At 39.6% G+C, this 24,902-nt stretch overlaps 1 protein-coding gene across 4 annotated transcripts in view; it reads left to right on the top strand.

The window, feature by feature from the left end:
• LOC126375149 (uncharacterized) overlaps nt 1-21,243 on the top strand; it is a 557,945-nt gene extending 536,702 nt beyond the window's left edge. For 3 of the 4 annotated variants that reach the window (XM_050022000.1, XM_050022001.1, XM_050022002.1), the window contains exons 9-25: nt 322-499; nt 2,340-2,476; nt 4,089-4,293; nt 6,158-6,322; nt 6,965-7,158; nt 7,604-7,700; nt 8,167-8,415; nt 11,590-11,867; nt 12,548-12,693; nt 13,763-13,917; nt 14,586-14,786; nt 15,373-15,517; nt 16,500-16,701; nt 17,328-17,463; nt 18,927-19,050; nt 19,606-19,732; nt 19,968-21,243. In XM_050022000.1, the coding sequence (XP_049877957.1) occupies nt 322-499; nt 2,340-2,476; nt 4,089-4,293; nt 6,158-6,322; nt 6,965-7,158; nt 7,604-7,700; nt 8,167-8,415; nt 11,590-11,867; nt 12,548-12,693; nt 13,763-13,917; nt 14,586-14,786; nt 15,373-15,517; nt 16,500-16,701; nt 17,328-17,463; nt 18,927-19,050; nt 19,606-19,732; nt 19,968-20,586 (3,358 nt within the window). In that variant the 3' untranslated portion in view covers nt 20,587-21,243. The remainder of the gene's footprint in view (nt 1-321; nt 500-2,339; nt 2,477-4,088; nt 4,294-6,157; nt 6,323-6,964; nt 7,159-7,603; nt 7,701-8,166; nt 8,416-11,589; nt 11,868-12,547; nt 12,694-13,762; nt 13,918-14,585; nt 14,787-15,372; nt 15,518-16,499; nt 16,702-17,327; nt 17,464-18,926; nt 19,051-19,605; nt 19,733-19,967) is intronic. The other variant, XM_050022003.1, reaches the window with a different exon arrangement.
• The last annotated feature ends 3,659 nt before the right edge of the window (nt 21,244-24,902 follow it).

Below are 24,902 nucleotides of genomic sequence, written 5' to 3'. Positions count from 1 at the left end.
AAGTTAGTGTCCGACCGAAACTAGGTTTAAGGGCCACGGTCTTAGTTTCGAAACGCCAAGTATCACAAAGGCTGATATATTAACATAGTAATTAAATTATAGTTATTTTAAAAGGGCACCATACCTGCTCAACTATTATTTTATAGCTACATTTTGGTTGCTATTGCTTCATCAGTTTTAAAATTGTATTTAAGTAAAAAGATAATTCGTCAGCGTTGAAAAGTACGAGCACAAATTATACTAAACGTATCAACTAATAAATCCTTTCTTAACCTTTAAACTTGATCGAATTCTTCACATAATATCCGATTTTTCCTCTAGTACCCCGGAAGCGAACAACGCGCGCACAGCATCGCTGCGCATATGGGGCGTGCGCAAGGAGGCGGGCGCTCTACGCGCGGCGCTGTCGCGGCTGGCCGCCACGCGCGTGCGAGCCGACCGCCTGCGCCTGCTCAACGCGCCCGTACACTTCAATATGCATCCTGCGCTCAGTTTACATGTAAGAGAATTATAACATAACATAAATAGCCTATAATTGGGTCCCTGACACCAGGGTTGATGAGGTTAGTACTCCACCTCACAACCCACACGATAGAAGAAGAAGATTGGGTCCCATTGTCGTTGTAGATAGAACAGCTTCCCCTCAATGGGGGAGGTATGGAGCATACTCCACCACTCTCCACTGCTGGTTGGTGGAGGTGTTTGGGCCAGTAGCCCGGGACCAACGGCTTAATGTGATTTCCGAAACACGAAATCATCTTACTTTTTTGGTCAAAGGAGATTCAGTGAAGAAGATTATAGTAAGTATCTAAAATAGAGGTCGTGCCAACAGCTTTATTAGCAAAATAATTTACGATGCCTCAGTTTAGTTTAGTTTGATTTTGGTGATTCCGATTTCCGATTCTAGTAGACACAAACTTACTATTTAAGTAAATTGACAACCAAAATAATATTTAAAATAAAATAAATAAATTTAAAATTTTAGTTGGAATCTTTCAGAATTGACGCACTCAATACCACAGATTACTAAATAGTGACAATACGTCTCAATGCGTTCAGTAGCGGATAGTATTTTTTATAAGTTAAACATACATACATAAACTCACGCCCGTTATCCCTAATGGGGTGGGCAGAGCCACAAGTAATCAAAGACAACTTGCAGCCACTGTTGATACGATGTCGTAAGCTGGATATGATGAACCGTATGGTGATAAGGGATCAGCCTATCGCCCATAACCTTAGTCCATCATGTTAGAGGACACAATCCCTCTGTCGGTTTTTACGACATGCCCGGGAAGACAAGCAGCTGAACGTGTTCTATGTTTTTTATTTGCTCCCAGAACAGCAGAAGTTAAAATATTATTATTTAGTGTTATTTCTCTCTAAAATACTACATAATGTATTAATCTAAGCATTGACAATATTATCTACCCTGTAAATACAAAAAGCACTCGAGCCCGCTACATCTACAGCAATATAAGTGGACACTATATATCCACCTTCATTTAGCGGAATAATAAAAGGCAGGTCGAGGGGGAAAGTTTAATTATTTGAAATGTGCATTCTCTGGCTGCAGCTAGCCAGCGACTGGCGACGCGCCAGCCCTGCTATTTCTCGTTAACCTGACTTAGCACCTTCTTTGTTACAATAATACGACCCGCGCTGAACCTTCCCTGAAAATTACCGCCGCAGTTTTTCAGATAAATTGCTTATCTCCGTGTAAAGCACTTGTGTTAAGTTGCCAAGCGAAATGGGTTGATGCGAAGATAAAATAATTAAATATTTACTGAGTAGATTAGTACGTAAGTAAACTTACCGCCTTACCAATAAAAATAAACAACGTCTTTAAGTATTTGTCTGCCAAGCAAAATTGAATCCAATTATCAAATAATTCAATTGAACTCTGCTTAGCTGTCATTTGAAACTTACACACACGGTAAAGCGGTAGAGTTTATTTTCATAAGCTTTTGACAACTACCAAAAAAGCGTAACTTGACGTGACTTGTGAATTTTCCTCGGTCGACACTTCTAAGCCGGTCAAATGGAAAGCGCTCTGGATTTCCAAAGTGTGTAAATTTTGCAAGTATTTAGAACCTAGAGCACCCACGCCTTTAACAATACTAATAATACACTTGTATGTGTAGGGAGCGCTGGTTATTTAATTAAAACGCACTTTATAAATATTTTGACGAACTATATTAACTTTTATATTGATTGAATTACAAGATACAGACTTTGAGATGCTCGTTTACCCGCGCTTGATTTGTGAGTAACCATAAATATCTATGGTAGATTTTAGATATGTCTCAGTTTGTAACAAACCATATTTGTCGTTGCAGGCTCTGATAGTCAACCAGCGCCCAGAGGTGTGGGAAGGCTCAGAATTCATCCTGAGCTGCATGGCGTACGGCTCGCCGGACATCGTGTTCACTTGGTACAAGGATGGAGTGCAGGTGAACTTCAATGGCACCACTAGGTAAGCGTGCACAGACTACTTCTATTCTATTTTATCATCATATAATCATGTACCCGTCCGTGGTCTAGTGGTTGGTTAGAGCGTTAGGCTCACGATCTGGAGGTCCGGGTTAGATTCTCGATGGGGACATTGTCGAAATCACTTTGTGAGACTGTCCTTTGTTGGGTAAGGACTGATTGTCCGAAAAAGTAAGATGCTTCCGTGATTCGGAGGGCACATTAAGCCGTTGGTCCCGGCTGTTAGCCGTAAAAACACCTCCACCAACACGCATTGGAGCAGCGTGGTGGAGTATGCTCCATACCCCCTCCGGTTGATTGAGGGGAGGCCTGTGCCCAGCAGTGGGACGTATATAGGCAGTTTATGTTGTGTTATACTCATGTAGGTACCAGTATCATCAATTAGAAATTAAACCGTGTTGTTGAGGAGTTCACTCCGCTACTTCTTCTCCTGAGCCGTAACGTTTCGAATTGGTAATAGAAAGGCAATAAGGATAAAATTAAAATATAAATGTTCAATAAATGTTATTTGATGATGCTACATTTTTTGGAAGAATAATAATTTAGGATCACATAAAGCCCTCCTAAAAATTGACATCGTGACCGCGATCCGGCAGTAGGCAAGTTTCAACCAAGAACAAACATAATTTCCATTTTAAATATGGAATCCCTAAAAACAAAGACAAAAAAATCAAGTCACGTAGCACATAAAACAAAAAAAAATAAATGAAACTCTCTAGCATTCACAACTAACATTCCAATTTTAAAATTTTATTCTTCTGTTGACTTTTCCTGCAACCGTACTGAAATGCCTACGTTTTGAGAGTTTACTGTTATATGCTAGAGCAAACAAAATCAGTTTTTTTCTTTATCTTTGAACACTCCAATACTTAGACGGAGCGAATTCTAAGTACGTGGATAAACGTCGTACGGCTATTGATCGATGCCGTCGAAAAAATTCGTGCCGAACAAAAAGACGCTGGCAAATATTATAAAATACTATACCGGAAGTTTGTTTGCCTCTTCGAAAGAATATTGGCACGTAGATAAACATAAAACACCACAGGGCTTTCCACGGACAGAACGAACTAAGAATAACTGTTGAGGTCTGGTCTTGCAATTAAACGCCCAACTTGAGATGAATAGATTTATTGGTTATGCGTAGGTATGATGCTTGTTACACAGAGCTAGAGAAATTAACTCACTAAAAAAATAGTATTTTAGTTGGACTTGCCAACAATAACTACTTAACGCGATAACTAAATTACACATAGGTGCTAATTCCTGTAAATACCATCTAATTTTATTTTAGGTTATATCTGTCATTTTCTTATCCGCCGAAAAGGAAAGGGACGGGTAATCGACAAGCATAAAATTTATGGAACACACGTCAATTTTAAGCACAAATCTAAAACAACCGTCTAAAAATTCGCCCGGGTTATTCATTTATTTACTCATTCTTCCTAAAATTAAGAGCTGTCAATCATCCGTCCCTTTCCTTTTCGGCGGATAAGAAAATGACAGGTATAACTTAAAGTAAAATTAAGAGATGTCTGCAGGAATCGGGGCCATAGTCAAAGTAACAGCAGCTAATTCTACACATTTCCTTTTTCCAGGGATATTTGGACGCGAACAGTAGCAGAGGATGCCCTAGGCAGGCGTATGTCAGTGCTAGGAGTGTCAGAGGCTAAGAGACCTGACGGCGGCAAGTGGTCCTGCGCAGCCGAAGACACGGGGCGGAGGCGATGTCGCGCGCTGCGATTGGCTGTGCTCCGGCCGCCTGATATACGACTTGTGCCCTCCGCCTTAACTGTCAATAAGGTACGTTTATACTTCCTTAAATGCGGAGTTGGCTGGAAGAGATCTCTTTTAGAGATAAGTCTACCTTTTGTTTTTTTTGTTGTGAAATACACGTCGTTAAGTACAACAAAGAGTTTAATAATGTTCGACACATAAATATTAAAGATCACTCGGAAATCAATAACTAGTTGGTTTGGAAATATGCTTACAAAGATCCTCTTGCCCAAGTGGCAAAAATGTTTTTTTTTACTTACTTACATACTTTTTTATGTATTTTAAACCGACTTCCAAAAAGGACGGGCTGGCACCGTCTCTAAAAATAATTGATTACTTATTGTAAATATTGGAATTAGTTTAACGTAAATGTAAAATTATTTTTTGGTTTTTAGTTTCTGCGTGTTTCTCTAATGCGCCCTCTGTGTTTGTAGATAATGCTCTTGTCTGAAAGCCGTTCTTTTTTTAATTTATTTGATTACAGCATTTCAGGTATGCATTGTTCTAATAAATAATATTCTTCTATTAATTTTTTTTTATTAAATAGTTTAAGCGTGTTGGACCACGATCCCGCTTGGTCTTAAGCAGCGATGTGGTCTAACGTGGAGCACGGAAACTCGAATAGTGCCTATTCACTCTTGCCTTATTTGTGTAGTGTGTAGCATTTTTTATTGAATCTAAAATGATAGACAGGTACTTACATAAGTGCCTACTCAAATGAAATATGTTTCCAGTTAATCAAACTTAACTGTCAGAGAGAGCACTGCGGGGCGGATGACAAGAGGGAACCCACTGCCCTATTTTTTCCTAAAAAGTAGAATGGCTCTTAAATAAGTGATGATGAAAAAAACCTTATTACTAAATAAAATTGCAATTTCTTCCAGCCAGTCTTGGGAAATGTAATAAAAATTATATTACTCGTATTACTATTATTCTCTAGGGTACCTACCTACTTGGCCCTTCTGGCTCCTTCGTGTCTCTAACTTCACCATCAATGAGCCTAAGTGTTACTAATAAGCTTAAGCCCCCGATACCGACCCCGCCGGCGTGGTCGACGATTTCCCTCAATTAGCACTTATCGCTATCGACCCTCTCGGGTCGATTAATTCTTTCAAATATTTTTCCCCTCAGACGACGCCCTGAGCCGAGGTTCGCGCCCAACTGGGCACCTTCAGACCTGTTGTCTTAAACTTTGTACCGGGTGAGAGCCTTCAGCGCTCCCCATTTGTCCGGCCAAGTTGTTAATGCCATCTGCGGCAAATCTACAATACGTCGAAAAAAAAACTAATAAGCTTAAGCGGATAATTAGATCTAAATAATCTTTATAACTCGAGGAGCTCGGTGGCGCAGCGGTAAATGCGCTTTCGCAAAGGCCGGTCATAGGATGGGTGACCACAAAAAAAAAAAAGTTTTCATCTCGAGCTCCTCCGTGCTTCGGAAGGCACGTTAAGCCGTTGGTCCCGGTTGCATTAGCAGTCGTTAATAACCACCAATCCGCACTGGGCCCGCGTGGTGGTTTAAGGCCCGATCTCCCTATCCATCCATAGGGAAGGCCCGTGCCCCTGCAGTGGGGACGTTAATGGGCTGGTGATGATGATGATGAATCTTTATAACACTAACAGAAAGATCGGTGAGGCGTGGGTACTTAGTTCATCTTGCGATAAACCTTAACTTTGACTAACCCAATATAGAGCTTATGTTATGTTATTATATTTATAACCCAGAATTTCATTCAATTAGAATTTTCATTGAAATCCATTTAAAATTATTTAATTTTTGATTGATGAATGGGAGGAAGTAAGATATGTGTGGATTAAAGCAAATAAAATTCCATACTCTCTGCTTACCCCGGCGGGAAATATGCGTTTATGTATGTATGTTTGTAACCCAGGGCGACAACGTAAGCATCACATGCCTGGCGGGTGCTGGCCGAGTCCATGGAGTGTTGGGGTTCAGCTGGGCCAGGGAGAGGACCTTGCTGCGTCTGGCGCCTGGAAGGGAGGTCTGGGAAGATCTGTACCCCGCCGGCAGTGTACTCAAGCTTTATAACGTCCAGGTAACATTTAACTCCTTACTGCGAGGTTAAGAAAGCTACGTTGAAATAGTTCATCCAAAAAAGCAATATTACAATTTGACATTTTCTATACAAGTACGCAAACATAACATGACATAAATAAGTAACCTATATTCGTCCCACTGCTGGGCACAGGCCTCCCCTCAATCAACTGGAGAGGGTATGGAGTCCACCACGCTGCTACACTGCAAGTTGGTGGAGGTGTTCAGGCTAGTAGCCCGGGACCAACGGCTTATCGTGCTTTCCGAAGTACATAATGTCGACAATATTGCTTTTTAAGATAAATTGCTTCAATGTAGCCTTTTTAACCCCCTGTACTCTTTTCGATTTTTCAATTTAATTTCCACCTCCCCAGTTCAGTTCAGTCAGGTCAGTTTTTCCTTTTCCTCAGTTTATTATTTTCTTTTTTAAATTTTATTTTCCTTTTTTATTTATATTTTTAATTTAAAGAAAATTAAACAAAATAATATATTTAAGTACCTAATTATATTATTTAGTCTTAAAAATATACATTTCTTTATTCGGTTATTTTTTTAACTTCTTTTTACTTTAAAAGTATTCTAATTCGCCAGTAAAATTACAACAAAAACCTAATTTATAAATTTCTTACAAATAATTTTCCAGAAATCTGGTGAATTTCGGTGTCAAGTGTCTTCAGTAGCGGGTACCAACGCGAAGGGGGTAACAATGTGGGCTTTGGGGCCTAACGACGAGGCCTGCCAAGCGGAGGCCTCACACGGCCTGCGGTGGCCTAAGACCGCTCCCGGGGCCCACGCTTCTGCCACGTGTCCGCCAGGACATAGTGGAGAGTCTACTAGGTAATTCAACTATATTACATAAAAGCGGAAGGTCATTGACTCATATAACCACATAACCAATTGAAGTAGTCAGTCAATACATCCATCGTAAGATGAACTCCCCACGCCTGACCGAGCTTTCTGTTAGACCAACGTGACGATAGGTGGTTTGCCGCATCGCCGTCTATAACGGTCGAACCAAGTGTGTTATAATGACTGACATACACACTCATCACGAAATCTCAGAAACTACAAGTGCTAGAAGTCTCAAATTTTGCATGGGAGTACCTTTTAAGGCGTAGGTATAAACTAAGGAGGAAAAATGTGTTGACAAAATTTGTATGATACTTCTATAATCTTAATAGTAGGGAAGCCACAGGTACGAAGTCATGATTATATTTATATTTCCCGGGGTTTATTTTGATCTCGAAGATTCTAAATATAAAGCCTCATTTCACTGTTTCAGATTCTGTGAACCAAAGACGGGCCAGCATGGTGTCAAGTGGATGTCGCCTGACTTCTCGGGATGCATTGCCGATTCTCTGAAGGACATATATGAACAGGTAACCATTTTTGACTGGTTTTTTGAACTGCTTGCTGATGGCTATCGTAAACATAAGCAGCCAGCCTATAGGTAAGTATCACCAGCACTTGCTTACGTCCGTCCCCATCAATCAGAAAGGGTACGGGCCTATTCTATCGCACTACTCCACGGCGGCGTATTACTGAATAAATACCATGATAATCTAATCAGTTCACAAGTTTGTTTCCTGCTTAACGCGACTAAAAATCAAATCCAGGACCTTTGGTTTGGCGGTCAAGTTTTCTAACATTCGAAGGTCAAACAGGCAGTCGTTTCTGTAAAAAACCGTACGTGTCAAAGCTTCAGGTTGGGTAAGCGGACCCCGATAAAAACGGTGTTGTAACGCTACCAATTACAGTTTTAGAGAGATGATGATGACACCACAGTGATCATCCAGATCTGTTCACATAAAAATCTTACTATGTTTTGTCTTCCTCTAATTCCAGTTCACTAGAATCTCCTACGGCTACTCATGGGCCAATGTCTCCCACGTGGCGCACCAATATGGCGCTGTTCTGCGCTCCCTCCCCGCGCACCCCGGAGAGGGGTCCCTCCCCCTCCGACACTCCCAGGACATGCTCGCCTACCTGCTCTCCGCTGCCGGGAAACCCAGGGATAGGGTGGAGAGCGTCGAACATCTGTTGAAGATATACGATACCTTGCTCAAGCATCCCGACGCTTTTTTGGATGAGGAGGTAAGGACGGTTGAAGTTTCATTTTATAGTGTGATAATATTATTTGCCTACGTACTTAAAGAGTTTGTAGTCAAATTACAAATAAAAACATTAGTTTTTCCACAAGCTTTCGCTATTTGCTCTTCGCGCGCAAAAAAATATATGTATTTTATTCAATATGCAATCTCTTTCGTTTTGTGTTGAAAAAAATATGTTGACAGCCAGACAAAAATTTAAAAATAAATATTTTTTTTTAAATATTATTAATTGGAATAAACACACTTTTTTTCGAAAGTTTCCAGTACCTACTTTTTGTTTTTTGAAATAGTTATTTCAAAAAAGATCTGATACCACGGAGACTTAAATATTTTATTACCGACTTCAAAAAAGGAGGAGGTTCTCAATTCGACCGTATATTTTTTTTTTTTTTTTTTTTTTTTTTTTTTTTTTTTTTTTTTTTATGTTTGTTCGGGCATATCTTCGTCGTATATGAACCGATTTTGATAATTCTTTTTTTGTTTGAAAGGAGATATACCCAAGGGGGTCCCATGTCAAGGAAGTCAGGATCTGATGATGGAAGACCAGAGAAATCGAGGGGAATTTTCAAAAATCGTAGGAGCGACTAGTGCGTTTGTAAAGTCATATTGATCGGATCGATCTTTAGGCTTCGGGAAAACTTCCCGGCCTTCGAAAACTGGTCAGCATCAGGGAGATACCCTATGGCCTGGCAAAACTATACAACCTGGAGCAATTTTTCTTTCACGAAACGTATTTAAATCTTGATCAAATCCAATCGCCGGTGCAAAAAAACAAAATGGCGGAAAAAAAGATGGCCGCCATACAAAATTTTGTCGATTTTGGAAGAAGCCCGTTTGGGTAAAAATAATGTATGGGGCGCTTACTCAAAACGTCATGTAGAGTACGGAAATACTTTCTGATCACCAAAAACTGCTCCGCATCAGAGAGATACTCTACGGCCTGGCAAAACTATCGCACGTGAACCAATATTTCTTTGAGAGCACTTATTTAAATCTTGGTCAAATTCCATAGCGCGTAAAAAAAAAACAAAATGGCGGAAAAACAAGATGGCCGCCATACACAATTTTGTTTTTTCAGAAAATGTCTCGGGATATAAAATATATATCGGGGTTGTGGTCGGATCGTCATGTTAAGTATGGAAATACTTCCCGATTTTCGAAAACTGCTCCGCATCAGGGTGACACCCTACGGCCTGGCGAAACTATCACACCTGAACCAATTTTTCTTTCACGAAACCTATTTAAATCTTGGTCGAATTTAATGGCCGGTGAAAAAAATACAAAATGGCGAAAAAACAAGATGGCCGCCATACAAAATTTTGTTTTTCCAGAAAATGTCTTGGGGGTAAAAATGATGTATAGGCGTGTGATCGGAACGTCATCTTTGAAAACTGCTCCCAATCAGGGAGACATCCTACGGCCTGGCAAAAGTATTGCACCTGGATTTTGTTTGTTTCCACGACACCCATTTAAATCTTGGTCAAATTCTGTCGCCGGTGAAAAAGAACAAAGTGGCGGAAAAACAAGATGGCCGCCATACGAAGAGGGACAGTTTTGAATAAACAGGACACGCGAGCTGCTTTAGCAGCGAGCGAACCACGCGAAATCTACTGTATCTATATGTATGCGTGAGTGTGTATGATAGCAGCTTCCACTGACAACCACATGTGTGTATGTACACATACACATGTGTGTGTGTGTGCGTGTGTGTGCGCGCGCGCGTGTGTGTGTGTGTGTGTGTGTGTGTGTGTGTGTGTGTGTGTGTGCGCGTGTGTCTGTGTGTGTGCGTGTGTACGTGCGCGTGTGTGAGTGTGCGTTAGCGCGTGTGTGAGTGTGTGTGTGTAAACATGTTCATCAATAATAATTGTGATCACTACTAATAATATATTATATTATTATATATGAATATAAATCAGAAAATCTGTCTGTCTGCATCCTTGCTCGGTCTAACTATCACTTAAAATCATAAAATAAAATAAAATTTTTAACAAAAAAAAACCGACTTCAAACGCAAAACTAAAAAGCAATAAATAAATTTACTTCGCACAAAGTAATTAGTACGTATTTTCAATTAGTTAATTATTTTATAATTCTGAAGTCGGTGCCAAGTAAATGCTACAACAACCCTACTACAATATCAAATTACTATGTACACACAATATTGTTTAATACCTATATCAAAGCAATTACAAAACAAGGTTAAACAAAAAATTACAAAACAATCAGTATTGAAAAATATATGAATCGGTACTTCGTTGTAGCATTTCCTTGGCACCGGCTTCAGATTTATAAAATAATTAACTAATTGAAAATACGTACTAATTACTTTGTGCGAAGTAAATTTATTTATTGCTTTTTAGTTTTGCGTTTGAAGTCGGTTTTTTTTTGTTAAAAATTTTTTTTCTATTAGGTATTTAATTTCCGAAAGCAGCCACTTTTGTTTCTTGAGATAGTAAAATAAACAAAAAATATATATTTTCATCTTTATGCAATCTTTTTCGTTGTTTTATTCATACATTGATCTGGCCGATTAAAAAAAAATATATAGCCACAAACCCTATAAAAAAATAAATTAAATTTCATTTTAATAATGTTTAATGGCTCTATAAAACATTTCTTTTTCAAAGCTGCCAGCCACATGAATAAAAACCAAAAAGTATTCAATTATTTATTTATTTCCAATTGCGGTCTCGTAACTATTTTAGAAGAAACATATTTGAATTTGAAATTAAAAATCATATTACCCGCCAATATTCTCTGAAAAACTGTGAATCAATTTGATCGTACACTTCAAGATAAATTATGAAATTCTGATTACTAAGTAAATAAAAACAGATCTAAAACTAATGACAATATTTTATTTTTTCTATTTTAGTTATTTATGATTTTTAATCAAGAAAAACGTAATAATAAGTCCGACATTTTATCACATTTATTAATGACGTCACAGTGTGTTTTTTCATACAAATTCCATTTCCTGTTTCGACGTTTAGTAAAAATATTTTTACTAGTTGAAAGCTAGTCGTAAAAAGTAGAAGAGAAACTAAGAAGAAAGCAGTCTCTTTCCGCAATTTTACAGTATGTATCCAGGTATGTAAGTACTACTACTAACCTAACCAAACATTATTTTTCTAAAGACAATTTTTATCCTTTTCAGAAAGTATACGAGCTCCAAAACGCGGTAGCAGACACGGCGGGAATGAAGGATCACTTAGACATTCACCTCCACGAGTTTTCAGTCAAGACAAAGCCGGCCAGAGACGACCACGCCGCACACTTCTCCTTGCAAACCACCTCTCTAGGACCTGAGGAGTGGGTCTTGGCTTCGGCCGGAGTGGAACTCCTTGGAAGAACCGGCAATGCGTCTGTAGTCGCTGTACAATACCATAATTTAGCTACTAGACTGCCGTCCCTGAGAAGGTCTATTGAGTTTAAGTAAGTTGGTCTCTTTAGTTTTTAAGTAACAATAGGCTAGCTTACAATGCGTAGTATTATTCCTTATTCTATGCGATACTTTTTCGGTTAATTTTATGGTGGTACGAGACCACAAAACGATGACGTCATCAATAAGCGTGGTCAAACGTCATACTCATTCGTAGTATCTTATAATTAGTCTGTGGTTGCGAGCTATATTGCTAACACGAAAAATGGGATGTATTTTTCATCTTAGACTAGCTTCTATGTCTAGACTAGCATTTTATAATTTATAATTGATCTATTCTATTACTCTATTGTAGGTTAATACTTATATGTATTAAATTATATTAGAAAATAATATTAATTTAGACATGTTAATCTGTTCTGTTTAGATATTTAAAAAAAATACGCGCATATCCAACAACTTCTTATTATATTTAATTATCTTTTTGGACTATCTACCTTCATTATTTAGACTTGTATATTTTTTTATTAGAAGTACCCCTTATTTTAAATATTTTTTTTATTCTCAACGTCATTCTAAAAAAAACAATTTCAATTAATTTATTTTCTGCCTCTAATGCTGTCATTATTTATCAATCTCTGTCTTCCGTTTATGTTTGTTCTGTTTCGAACCTATGTCGCTTTATGTTCGTTTGGGTTATAATTTACGTTGGTGCTGCGTGGCGGGTGTGCAGTGACTCGTCTTCCAGGAACGGGCGCGAGACGGAGTACCTGCTGGCGTCCAGGCAGGTGCAGACCTGGGCTAGTGGTGGTGTGGACACCTCTGTGCAACATACCGTCACGCTGCTATTCACGCATGTCAAGAATTATACTGCTGTTGGTATGTTTCACACTTTAACTTGTATAAAAAATGAATTTACAGAAAAAACCCTAGAGTAGGGACCCATTGGGGTTATAGAGGTTGGAGCTGGGGGGGTAGGATTGGGGGGGGGGGGGGTAAAGTTGTTTATTTTGTTTACTCAAGAAGATTCCTTCTACAGAAATAGTATTTATTCAAAATGGAAAAGTCTGGTTTTTGAAAGCCTTTCTAACTGTCTAGCTATGTAGTCTAATTGTTAATCCAATCTCATAGTAGCGCGTATTCGGGCGCACACAAGCTTTACCTAATTTTACTTTGACACGTCTTACACTAGTGCCGTCCTTTTCCTACAATACGTGCAAGAAAGAGATGGGGTTATTTAGTCCTGTGAAATTAACTTAAAATTAATTTGGTTGTTGTCCGATTCGACATCATTGCCTCGCAATATGTCTAGGTTTAAGTACAAATTAGATTACATCCAAAAAAAAAACATTACTTATCAGATGTTAGAAGTAGAAGAAAATTCAGGTTCCGTATAGGCAATGTTAGTCAAGTGTTTAATCGTCACGTAAAAGGTATAATTCCTTGATCCTTCTCCGTTTTGATTTCCTAAGCCTCCCGATTCGTAAAACTTCTCATTCTTTGTTACCCTAAACGATGTGGACAATTAAGATTTAGGTGAAGGTGTACTGATATCTAGTTGCTATGCGATAGCCATATTGCTACCTAGACAACCAACCCATATTTTCACTATTACTAAATTGCACTTTATTTTTAAGGAACTCGGTGGGGCAGCGGTAAACGCGCTCGGTCTGTCATTGTTGAAGTTAAGCAACTTTCGCGAAGGCCGGTCATAGGATGGGTCACCTCAAAAAAGTTTTCATCTCGAGCTCCTCCGTGCTTCGGAAGGCACGTGAAGCCGTTGGTCCCGGCTGCATTAGCAGTCGTTAATAACCATCAATCCGCACTGGGCCCGCGTGATGGTTTAAGGCCCGATCTCCCTATCCATCCATAGGGAAGGCCCGTGCCCCAGCAGTGGGGACGTTAATGGGCTGGTGATGATGATGATGTACTTTATTTTTATTCACAGCGTCCAAGCTAGCGTGTGGGCTGCGCACGCGTTCGAACCCTAGAGCTTGGAGCACGAAGGCGTGTGAAGTGCGAGTGCCGGAGCCGACACACGTGGCGTGCAGGTGCCGGGGGCTGGGCACCTACGCCCTCTTCACCGTCGCTAGGTCTACCCTCGTGAGTACTTCACCCTGTCTACACTATCGTCTCTCTACTAGAGCTTAGAACACGAAGGCATGTGAAGTGCGAGTACCGAAGCCGACCCATATATCCAGCACCCGCGGCAGGGGTTCTGAATTATATCGAGAGTTTCTACAAAAATCCCTTACGACGTTTATTCATATGGATAACATTCACTGTGGCTATTGGTCAAAGCCCTTTTTTTTATTGAAATTGAAGATATAATTCGCTACACGCGCGGCACGGAACTTGTGCTATAGGCGCTGGTGCAGAGGGCCTTATCCGCTCTTCACCATCGCTAGGTCTGTCATCGTGAGTAGTTAAGCCTGAGCTTTCTTCGAAATATATTTTCTGTACATACACATGCCTGAAGAGAAAAAGACTTGTCTTGATTAAGATTTTTTAACATGCATTTTACACTAACCCAGCTAACATTAAATTGCCAATTTCAATTAAAATAGCCGAAGTAAAGTGAAATAAATATTATTATTTATATTTAAAATGTCAGTTTAGACTTTTAACAACTTTTAAAAACTGTATACGGTTGTATAACCTGTGCGAATCAACTGAACATCTGTTGTCAAGGGAGTTGCACATTACTGAGGTGAATTGGATTCTCAAGAGATACCTACCTAATGCATCAATGCCGTATTATACGATTCCAGACGGACGCAGAGAAAGACCTGCGTGGCATAGTGAAGATCACCGTGGGTCTGGGCGGCGCGATGTGCCTGGCGGCGGCAGCGCTGCAGCTGCTAGCGCTGGTGCCGGGCCGCAAGCCCAGGTTGCCTGTACTGTTGAAGGTGGCCACCGCGGGCACGCACTCCGCCGCCATGTTGGCTCTACTCGAGTGTGATACGCGACAGGTAAGTTATGGGAATTGAAGATTTAATATAAGTGATTCTTCTTCTTCTATCGTATGGCTTGTGAGGTGGAGTACCAGGGTTACTAATGAGTCGCCAAAGGCTCCTGACATGGCTCATGTAACGACTACTTACTTACATCAGTAAGCAGCAACCGGGGCCAACGGCTTAACGTGCCTTCCCAAGCACGGATCATGTTACTTTCGGACAATTAGGTGATCAGCCTGTAGTGTCCTAACCAAAGTAGAGACCACAAAGTATTTTTTGTGTATATGTCCCCACCGGGAATCGAACTCAGGACCTTCGGATCGTGAGCCCAACGCTCAACCACTGGACCACCGAGGTAGTGGAATCAAACAAGAAGTAGTATTACCTTAAATGATGTTTGAAATTACATTTTTAATTACAATAATGAAATGTGAATCTTATTTTAAGCGCATAGTCAACCATGCCAGAAACTTTCTAAAGTTTGCAGTTTTTCCATTGCATATAATGCTTACTTAGCTATCAAAGTCTATGTAGATTGCAAATTATTTCTGTATCTTATTTATGATGTACCTAACTGAGGTAATGTTGTTGTATTTCTCAGGAGGAGGCGTGCCCCGGCGCACTAGGCTGGGTGTGCGCAGCGTGCTGGTGCGCAGGGTGCGCGGCGCTGTGTGCGCAGCCGCTACTGCTGCAGGCTGAGCTAGCGGGCCGCGCGCAGCGGGCGCCCTCGGTAGGCTTGCTCGCAGGTATGTATGTGTGTGCGAGTCCTAAAGAAGCTGACTATCAGTAGTAACAGATCTGGGAGTTTAAGGGTTGAACTACATCTGATCGCACTGAGCACTTTCCTATGCTCCTATCATTTTCTGTCACTCAGAATCGTCATTTACCAAAGCGTTCTCGCTTTGAGGGTAAGTGTGACGTGGCGGGACTGACGAACCGCTCGTCGATACGGAAAAAATGCGATAGTAAATGCAAGGAAGCGGAAAGAAGCCGCGCGAGGCAAACTAATAAAGCGAAAGTTAAAAGAACAATGGAGCGTGATTCACAGACGGAACAAATGCCGTTCTACCAGTTGTATGTAGTTTAACCTTACATAAGCACACAACTATATCTCAATTAGGATAGTCAGAGATACATCCATCACAAGATGAACTAAGTACCCACACTTTTGGTAGACCAACGTGATAGGTGGTGAGTCGTATCTCTGTCTATAATGGTCGAGCCAAATGTGTTAGTGAAAACTGCACTTATGGTAAATTACTAAAATAACTCATTGGTGAAAGTCCGGTACCGGAATTCGAACAGCGGGCCTAGCACCGTAAGCACGCGACTGATTCTCGCCTCGACAGAGATCGTCTGCCTCTTTCTGTGCAGTACTGTGATATATGTCGAGGCGAGAAAGAGTCGCGCGCTTACGGTACTAAGCCCGTTGAACTGAACTGTCTGAGAAGCAAGCGACAAAACCACAGAAACGTCTTTGGCGGCGAGGAGGTGCTGCCGCCAAAGGATAGTACCCTCTAGCCACAAATTAGTAGTGCGACTAGGGATCGACGATCCAACAGTGTTGTGTTGGAAGTTGTATATATGCGTCTTGCTGTGTAAACTTCGCTTGAAGACTGCATTATTGAATGTGGCGCACTATTGAACTAGGTGGCCAACTAGTTGCGTCCACTACACGTCTGATATTTAAAAGCTTTGTTGTAGTATTGTGCAATGTGGGCGTTGCAGGCGTGTGCACGCTGTCGTGGCTGTCGGCGCGGCTGTGGGGCGGCGCGCCGCTGCAGCTGGGCGCGGCGGCGCAGGCCGTGTGCGCGGCGGGCTGCGCGCTGCTGGCGGCGCTGTGCCTGGCGCTGGCCGCCTGCGCCGCCGCGCGCCTCAGGACCATCACGCACAAGGTGCCCGCCGAGAGGAGGAACTACCTCAACGACAGGTAACGCATAAAACACATTACACAAAATCATACAATAAACAATAATAGGTTCTATAACATGGCATAGAACGGTAACGCGCACCAATCTGTCTCAGGCGCCAACCTCACCCCTCTAGGTTACATAAAATCATAAAGAATAATAGGTACGGTCACGAGCATTAATATGTATACACTTTGGTACCTTGTCACATTCACTTTTTTGACAAATTGAACTGTATGTCTCATTAAATGTCAAATATGTTAGTGCGACAGAGTCCTAAAGTGGGTACATTATATTGCTCATGCCTGTACTATAACACGGTATAGAACGATAAGTCTCCACCCCGCACCAATTTGTCTCAAGCGCCAACCTCACGCCTATAGGTTACTTTAGTTTTAAGTGGGTAAGAGGAACGAACTCTGTTTCGCAAGAGTTCAATTTAAATTAGTCTCAGAGAAAAGTAGATGCGTAGAAGAGTAGTATTCGTACTCAAATCCTCGTGAAATGTGAACTTTTATGTTTGATCAAGTACAACTTAACAGAGAATGTTGATACTTTGCGCATTAGATTGATAGGACAAGAAAACTTTGTGTTTATTAATCCATATAACCATGTATTAATTGGCATTACAATGCAATCCCCGCAGGTGTCGCGTAGTCCGGCACACGCTGGTGCTGCTGGTGACGACGTCGGCGGCGCAGGCGGCGGGCGTGGCGTACGCGCAGCCGGGGGAGCGGCAGCTGGCGCACGTGGCCGTGCTCGCTGTCGCCGCGCTGGCCAATGTGAGTCCTTACCTTAATATACCTTTATGTACATATTACCATTAATTTAAAGCACCACTTAAGTTTGACACCTCAAGTACTCATAAAAGTGTCGACTTTGGCTTAAGTCCTACAGACTCTAGCAGAACGCACTCTGTTTTTCTTAACTACCAATAGGCTAGATGACGACCTAGTCAATTGAGATACTTATTAACGTAAAAACGGTTAATTTATATGACGGTTGTATATGAGAATAAAAGACGGTGACGTCATCGCGTGGTCAAACGTCGTACTCGGTGTCCCGTAATTACATACATACATAAATTCATGCCCGTAATCCCTAACGGGATGGGCAGAGTAACAAGAAATCAAAGATCAACTTGCAGCCACTATTTATACTGAGTCGAAGTAGTTGTGTGATTTCTTTCTTATGTAAAATTCTCGAAATCCAAACAAAAAAATGAGGTTGATATATTGACTAGCTTCTATTCCTAGATTAGCATTTTATCATTTTTCTTTGACCAATCATCCAGCACATGAGTAAAATACTAACTTACAAATACTATGTACTACTTTACTTACTTTTAGGTACTTACTTAAAATTTTAACATACAGTCATGAGCAATATAATGTACCCACTTTAGGACTCTGTCGCACTAACATATTTGACATTTAGTGAAACTTACAGTTCAATTTGTCAAAAAAGTGAATGTGACATGGTACCAAAGTGTATACATATTAATGCTCGTGACCGTACATGACACAAACTCACACCTATTTCCCACCGGAGTAAGCAGAGACTATGGAATTCCATTTGCTTCGATCCTGACATACTGCTCTTGCTTCATCCGCCTCATCAATCGTTTCATACACGCACGCCGGTTCAAAGTAGATCGTACTAAATCTTTTCTAAGGACATCTCCAATTTGGTCAATATGTACGTCCATCTAGGTTTTCCTCTGCCATACCATCAACCTTCGCTTTATATAACGCTTTCGTAATCCTATTATCCTTCATCCGGTCTACGTGTCCAAACCAACTTACCTAACACTCCCTTCTCAATCCTCTTTAATAATAATAAGCCTTCCAAAAGTCCGGGACTCCATAGGCCCGAGATATGGAAATGACATACATACTAATAATAAAGCTTTATATTTCCATACATACAAAATACAACTAAATTTTAAAATAGCCATTCATCATCATCAATTTAAGAGCCACGCTCTTGTCGGTGCAGCATTTTTCATGCTACTTTTTTAGGGAAAAATAGGGCAGTGGTTACCCTCTTGCCTTCCGCTCCGCAGTGCACTGTCTGACGCAAGTGGGATGGCGCCCAGAGTAGTCTATTACAAAGCCACAAAAACAAAGACTCCTGTCCTCCGCCTCTGAATAGTACTAAAAACTATTTGAATAGTAGTAAAATAGCCGTGAATTGATTTGAATGAATATGCTATTTTTCTTTATCAAGCTATCTTTATTTCTAGGGTTTAGCAATGCTGATATGCTACGTGATCCGAGACGACGAGTGCCTGCAGTCGGCCAGGAGGGTCCTCTCACTCTCCTCCAAAGACTGGCACGAGTCGCCCGCGGGGGATACCTCTCTTAGTTGTAAGTTCCTCCAAGTTTACTTAACATAACATAAACAGCCTATATACGTCCCACTGCTGGGCACAGGCCTCCCCTCAATCAACCGAAGGGGGGTACGGAGCATACTCCACCACGCTGCTCCACTGCGGGTTGGTGGAGGTGTTTTTTTACGGCTAATAGCCGGGACCAACAGCATTACGTTCTTTTTCGGACAATCAGGTGATTCAAGCCTGAAAAGTCCATACCAAACAAAGGACAGTCTCACAAAGTGATTTCCACAATGTCCCCATCGTGAATCGAACCCGGACCTCCAGATCGTGAGCCTAACGCTCTAACCACTAGACCACGGAGGCTGTTGGCTGGCTGATGTGTGTGTTAAGTTTAGTTAAGTAAACTATTATTATTGTGACGTCCGCCCATTTGTACTGTTGCTAAATATTTGTATGTTTTGTGTGCAGTAAAATATATGATTTGATTAATATTATAATTTACAAACATTTCTCAATCGGTGATGTTCTAGCTAGAGCCCTACCAGAATCCATAACTTGTTAAAACTAATTAAAAACTTGATTCCAGTGTACATAAAGCAAGGGGGTGAAGTAGAGAGCAGAGGAGGCGTGCTAGAGTCGTCCTCCTCCCACGTATCCCCCATAGCGTCGTACTGGCGCGCGCCCGGGCTGGAGAGCCCCGCTAGAATACAAAGGCAAGAAACTCATACAAATACAATGGTATATTATGGACATTTTTATTTTATTTTATTGCTTTTTATTTGACTTTTCTATCCACTTCATCATATTTTATTATTTAGTACAAATAGTTTTGTGAAACTTCCTTACTCGTACTTATTAGACATCAGAAATTAAAGTACAAAATGACTGCTTTAATTCAATTCCATTTACAACTAGGACAAATTGTTGACTGTGTAATTATTTCCACAGAAGGCTATCAACCCCAGACAGCAGAGCAGACATAGTTCGTTGCGTGGAATACAAGGACTCCATCCTGAGTCCGCACCGCTACGAGGCGCGGCACGTGACCACGACTCACGCGGTTTGCGACCTTATCCCTCATAATGTGCACACTAACCCGCAGCCCGAGTACATGGCTCGGGTATGTCTGGAGCTAGGAGTCCTCAACACCCCTCCCACCAGGCACCCCCTGCCCGCAACATCCCCCGCCCCCCTCCTCACCTGCTCAGTAGACTTCGAGCCCTACGACAAACGCTTCGACACCGCCAAAGAAAACTGCTCCATATGCGTCCAGTCCAACCCAGACGTATCCAAAATCCCCTCCCCGCCCATCAAGAGCTGTCTAAAGAAAACCAAAGCGGACTTCACCTCAAGCACATCCCTACCGTCCATGGAGGTCATCAAAGATGAACCCAAGTCCAAATCTGACATAGACCAAGTGAACCGGGAGTGGAAGAAAGCGTACGACTCCCCGGCGGAGACGGACAAGATGCTCAACAAGATATCCAGCGATTTGGATTTTCTCTTAAACAGGACTCAGGATCCTAGTAAAAATATACTAGACCAGATAGAGGAGGCCCCGACTTAGAGAAGTGGTTAGGTTAGAGTTGTAAGCGAATGAATAACATGGAAACAGGGGTGCAACAAGCCAGTTAGATAAATAAATTTTGTAAATATAAAAAGTTTTATAATAACTTATAAATTGTATCAAACTCGCTCTGTTGATATTTTTATCTATAATTTCTTTTTCGAACACTATCGTACTTGTTGTGTTGTATTACATTAAAACAATCAAAGTAGTCGAATATGTGTGTATGCACAATAGATGCGTAATGTTAATTTTAACAGATTGTGATAACCTCAAATACTTAAAGATATTCTAAATTATAAAATAAATATTTAGGAAATTGTGATATTAAGTTTATGCCATGGACGACGTCGTCCATGCTTCTGAGTTACCTGAAGCTAACCAAAACGTTACTTTAGTACCTAAGTTTTAATTTACAATTTTGTTAAATTAGTAACATTATTTTTTTATATAATTTAGAAACATCCCACCCTTCGAAGTATTCTCCACACACTTAAATTAAGTTAAACTTCAACATTAGTAAATTTCAATTGTTAAATGTAATTGTAAATATGAAACTGTACATATGTTTAAATAAGGTGAATTCTGAACGAATTATATTTTATGTTAAATCGGGTACAATATATTTTTATTTACAGTAAATTTTTTACAATTGAATTTTGAAGTTTCATTTCAGACTCCTCAAATACTACAAACTAGATAAAAAGGGAACATTAAAAGGCAAATTCAACGAGTAATAAAATATCGTTTATTAAAGCTCAACTAGCATAAATAAATATAATGGGATAAATCCACAAATCAAAGCGTACATAATTGCCAAATATATTAACTGTAAAATTGTTCGCTATCTAAAAGTGCAACATACCTTCGATAACTTGGAAATAATCAATAGCCAAAACAAAATAGGAAGGATTAAACCAGTATTTCTATTGGTTCGGGCATTATAATATTAAAAAGTGGGTATACTAGAATAATCCACGACTTACAGACTAACAAGCGAGCAAAAAGTGGGTATCTTTCAGCGCCATATTTGGCTCGTCCACGCGATTGTTACAATTTACCCAAATTCCACTTCGGCTGTTTTCTTGCATATTTTAAAACAATATTTGTTTAATTTTGTACTATTTTGTGAGTATGAAAAGTGCGATAAAATTGGGTTAGTGATTAGTGAGATATCCGAACATCCGCAGCTCAACATGGTTCAAGGTGAGTGATATAAACTTTTATTTGTTTATTGTAATGCCTGAAATACTACATATCCAAGTAATTTCACTCGAAAATTTGGCTAAACAGATGGTCCATACAAAACTGCAGGACCTTGCTTGACTATGTGAGCGGGAGTTCAAAACAAAGTTCGGCTTTGTCAGACATATTCGAGCGAAGGAGAACTATATATATTACAAAGTATCGAAGGTACTTCATGCAGAGTTCATAAACGAATCCTTTTTGGTAAAATATCAGTATTATTTTTTGTATATTTTTCGGCGGAAAACAAAATGACAGATATAACTAAAAATAAAATTAGGTTTATGTTGGAATCAGCACCAATATAGCAATTTATAATTCAAGCTTACAAAAAATATGTTTGTATGAACTCTGCATTGCTACACCGTATATTAGATTTAGATATATCATACGACTTAGGTAATCAGTTATACAAAGTACATCTAACATTATATACACGACTGTACATGTTTAATTATTATGTTTACATAGAAACAACACATTTGGAATTGTGCATATTGTAAGGTAATTATGCGTAAGAATATTTTTTCACGTTTAGGATACAAAAAAAATTATTAAATCAAGCAGACGCGATGTGCATTATACGTATATAAAAATCTCAAGACAATTTTACAAATATTACGCTGTAAGGATTGTCTTAATGAGAATTACATCTGCGGATGAAATATATTCTGCATGAACAAAGAAGCAAAGAAGAAAGAAGGATGAAATATACGGTTAATAACGTCTTCTATCGTGTGGCTTGTGAGGTGGAGTACCAACCTCATCAACCCAATGAGGTAAGGAACAGTTAGCTAAAAAACATTGATAAAATAATTTCAATGTGATAAGGTGTGATTAATTTGACTCACGCATGAGTGATGCACTCTGGTCACTCCTGTGTCCTCATAGCACATTTCTATGTATCTATCCTTTTCTAGCACTCAGAACCGTCATTTGCTAGAGCGAGATAATGCACGCGGCGGAATCGACGATGCGGTCGGAGTGCGGTCGCATCTCTTTATCTCGTTCTAGAAAATGCGATTCCTGAGTGACAGAAAAGGATAGAATAGGAAAGTACGCTGCGGTACAGCCAGATGTAGTTCATCCCTAAGCTTACATTGTGACGCATGACAAAATGAGTTTATAGTCTGAACTTTTACTTCATATATACTCCAACGTACATATTTTTTGTGATATCAAAACTGCTTTTACCGCGGCAGGCGGCTACATCGCTAGGCATTCAATTTATATACACAAACATTTTAAAACGGCGGATTATCACGTTTATCTATAGCACCGCAACATAAAATATGACATGTATCCCATTCAACTGCTAGTAAAGTAGTAAACACACTCGACTAGGCACAAAAAGCTATGAAACATTTACAAACATGTATAATGGAATTTTGAACTTTAATGTTATTACTATTATACTGGTAATACGAATCTCTTCGGTTAGTATCATTATAACAGATTTATTAAGTTACGAACACCAATTGTATACTTACATATTTTGACGGATTATTTTAAACGGTTATTATAAAAGTTGAGAAGGCTCACGAATTCCTAGCAACGATAAGACTTTTTTGTGTAAGGTGATAAAATGCTGCATTGTTGTTGCCGCCAATAAATCTATTGTCAATAAAAAATGACCATCATCTCCCTAGCATGATCCCGTTTTTCACAGGGTCCGCTTACCTAACCTGACGATTTGACAGGCCCGGTTTTTTTACAGAAGCGACTGCCTGTCTGACCTTCAAACCCGCGAAGGGAAAACCAGACCAGTACAGGTTAGATCACATACCTCCGAAAATGCATTTCTCGGGAATGTGGGTTTCCTCACGATGATTTCCTTCACCGCTGAGCACATGATAATCATTTATAGACCTCAAAGTGAGAGGCAAGCGTTCTACCAACTGGACTACCACGGTTCAATAAGTTAAAAATGTAATTGTTCTAAAAACGCCAATCTAATTGGAAACAAAATAACAGACAATAGACCACGGTATACTAGACATTTCGAATGGGTTTTGAACGCAATATGTAGCAAGGAAGTCAGGAGCCATCCACCTAGGCTACCAGCTAAGATGCACATAACAGCTATCACAAGGCACTGTATCTTAAACCAAGTCACATAACACTCGCAGCACGACTAACCTATATTCATACTTGGACAATTTGTGATAAAAACCTTAATAAACACCCCAATACAATTTGGTATTATATTGCTTATGTATTACTACAATACAACATAGATATTTTGCGACAGTTCCAACATTATTCAGGTAAAAAATAAATTAATAAAAAATCCCTACTAATGAAAAAATAACACAGGGTGTTAGGGACACCGTAACGAATACTGAGGGGAATGATTCAGACCATGATAGAGTACATGATTTTTTTTTTTAATTATTTTCAGTTTCATACTTTTGCGACGGAAAATTTAACTTGATATCAGCTCATCATGGTCTGAATCATCCCTCAAAGTTTTCGTTACGATGTCACTAAGACCCTGTTTGTATGCATCTTCCGATACGTCAAGACTAAATATTTAAATAATGCTTAAATAAAATAAAAAGATCAATCATATTACATTCAATTGATTAAACTATTATATTGTTTTTATTCTCTAGTAGTTACAAGATCAACTTTTATTATTATTTTAACAATATTTAATAAGCTCAACGACTATATTAAACTTTTACAACATAATTAGTGCCTCTTCTCGTAGGTATTATATCATCTTAATTATCGGCCCTTATAAATAATTATGTAATATTAAATAAATACGGATTTATTATGAATAGTAACGACGCTAGATAAAGCAATATTCAAGATATTAGCATCTAGTATTTACTTTGTAGTGTAAGTAAACGTGAAAAGTAATTAATATCGACTAAGGAACATTATTATACATAAATTATATGGTCAAGCATATCAAATAAATATATAATATAATATAATTTTATTTTATTTTAAGTTATACCCGTCACTTTCTTATCCGCCGTAATGTTAAATGTTACCTACTGTATAAAGATATTTTAAATTTGAATTTCGAATTTAACACAGAGTTAAGATATTTTTAAATT

Source organism: Pectinophora gossypiella, chromosome 18 (genome assembly GCF_024362695.1).
Source record: "Pectinophora gossypiella chromosome 18, ilPecGoss1.1, whole genome shotgun sequence".
NCBI lineage: Eukaryota > Metazoa > Arthropoda > Insecta > Lepidoptera > Gelechiidae > Pectinophora > Pectinophora gossypiella.
This window is presented reverse-complemented; position numbering and strand designations above follow the sequence as displayed.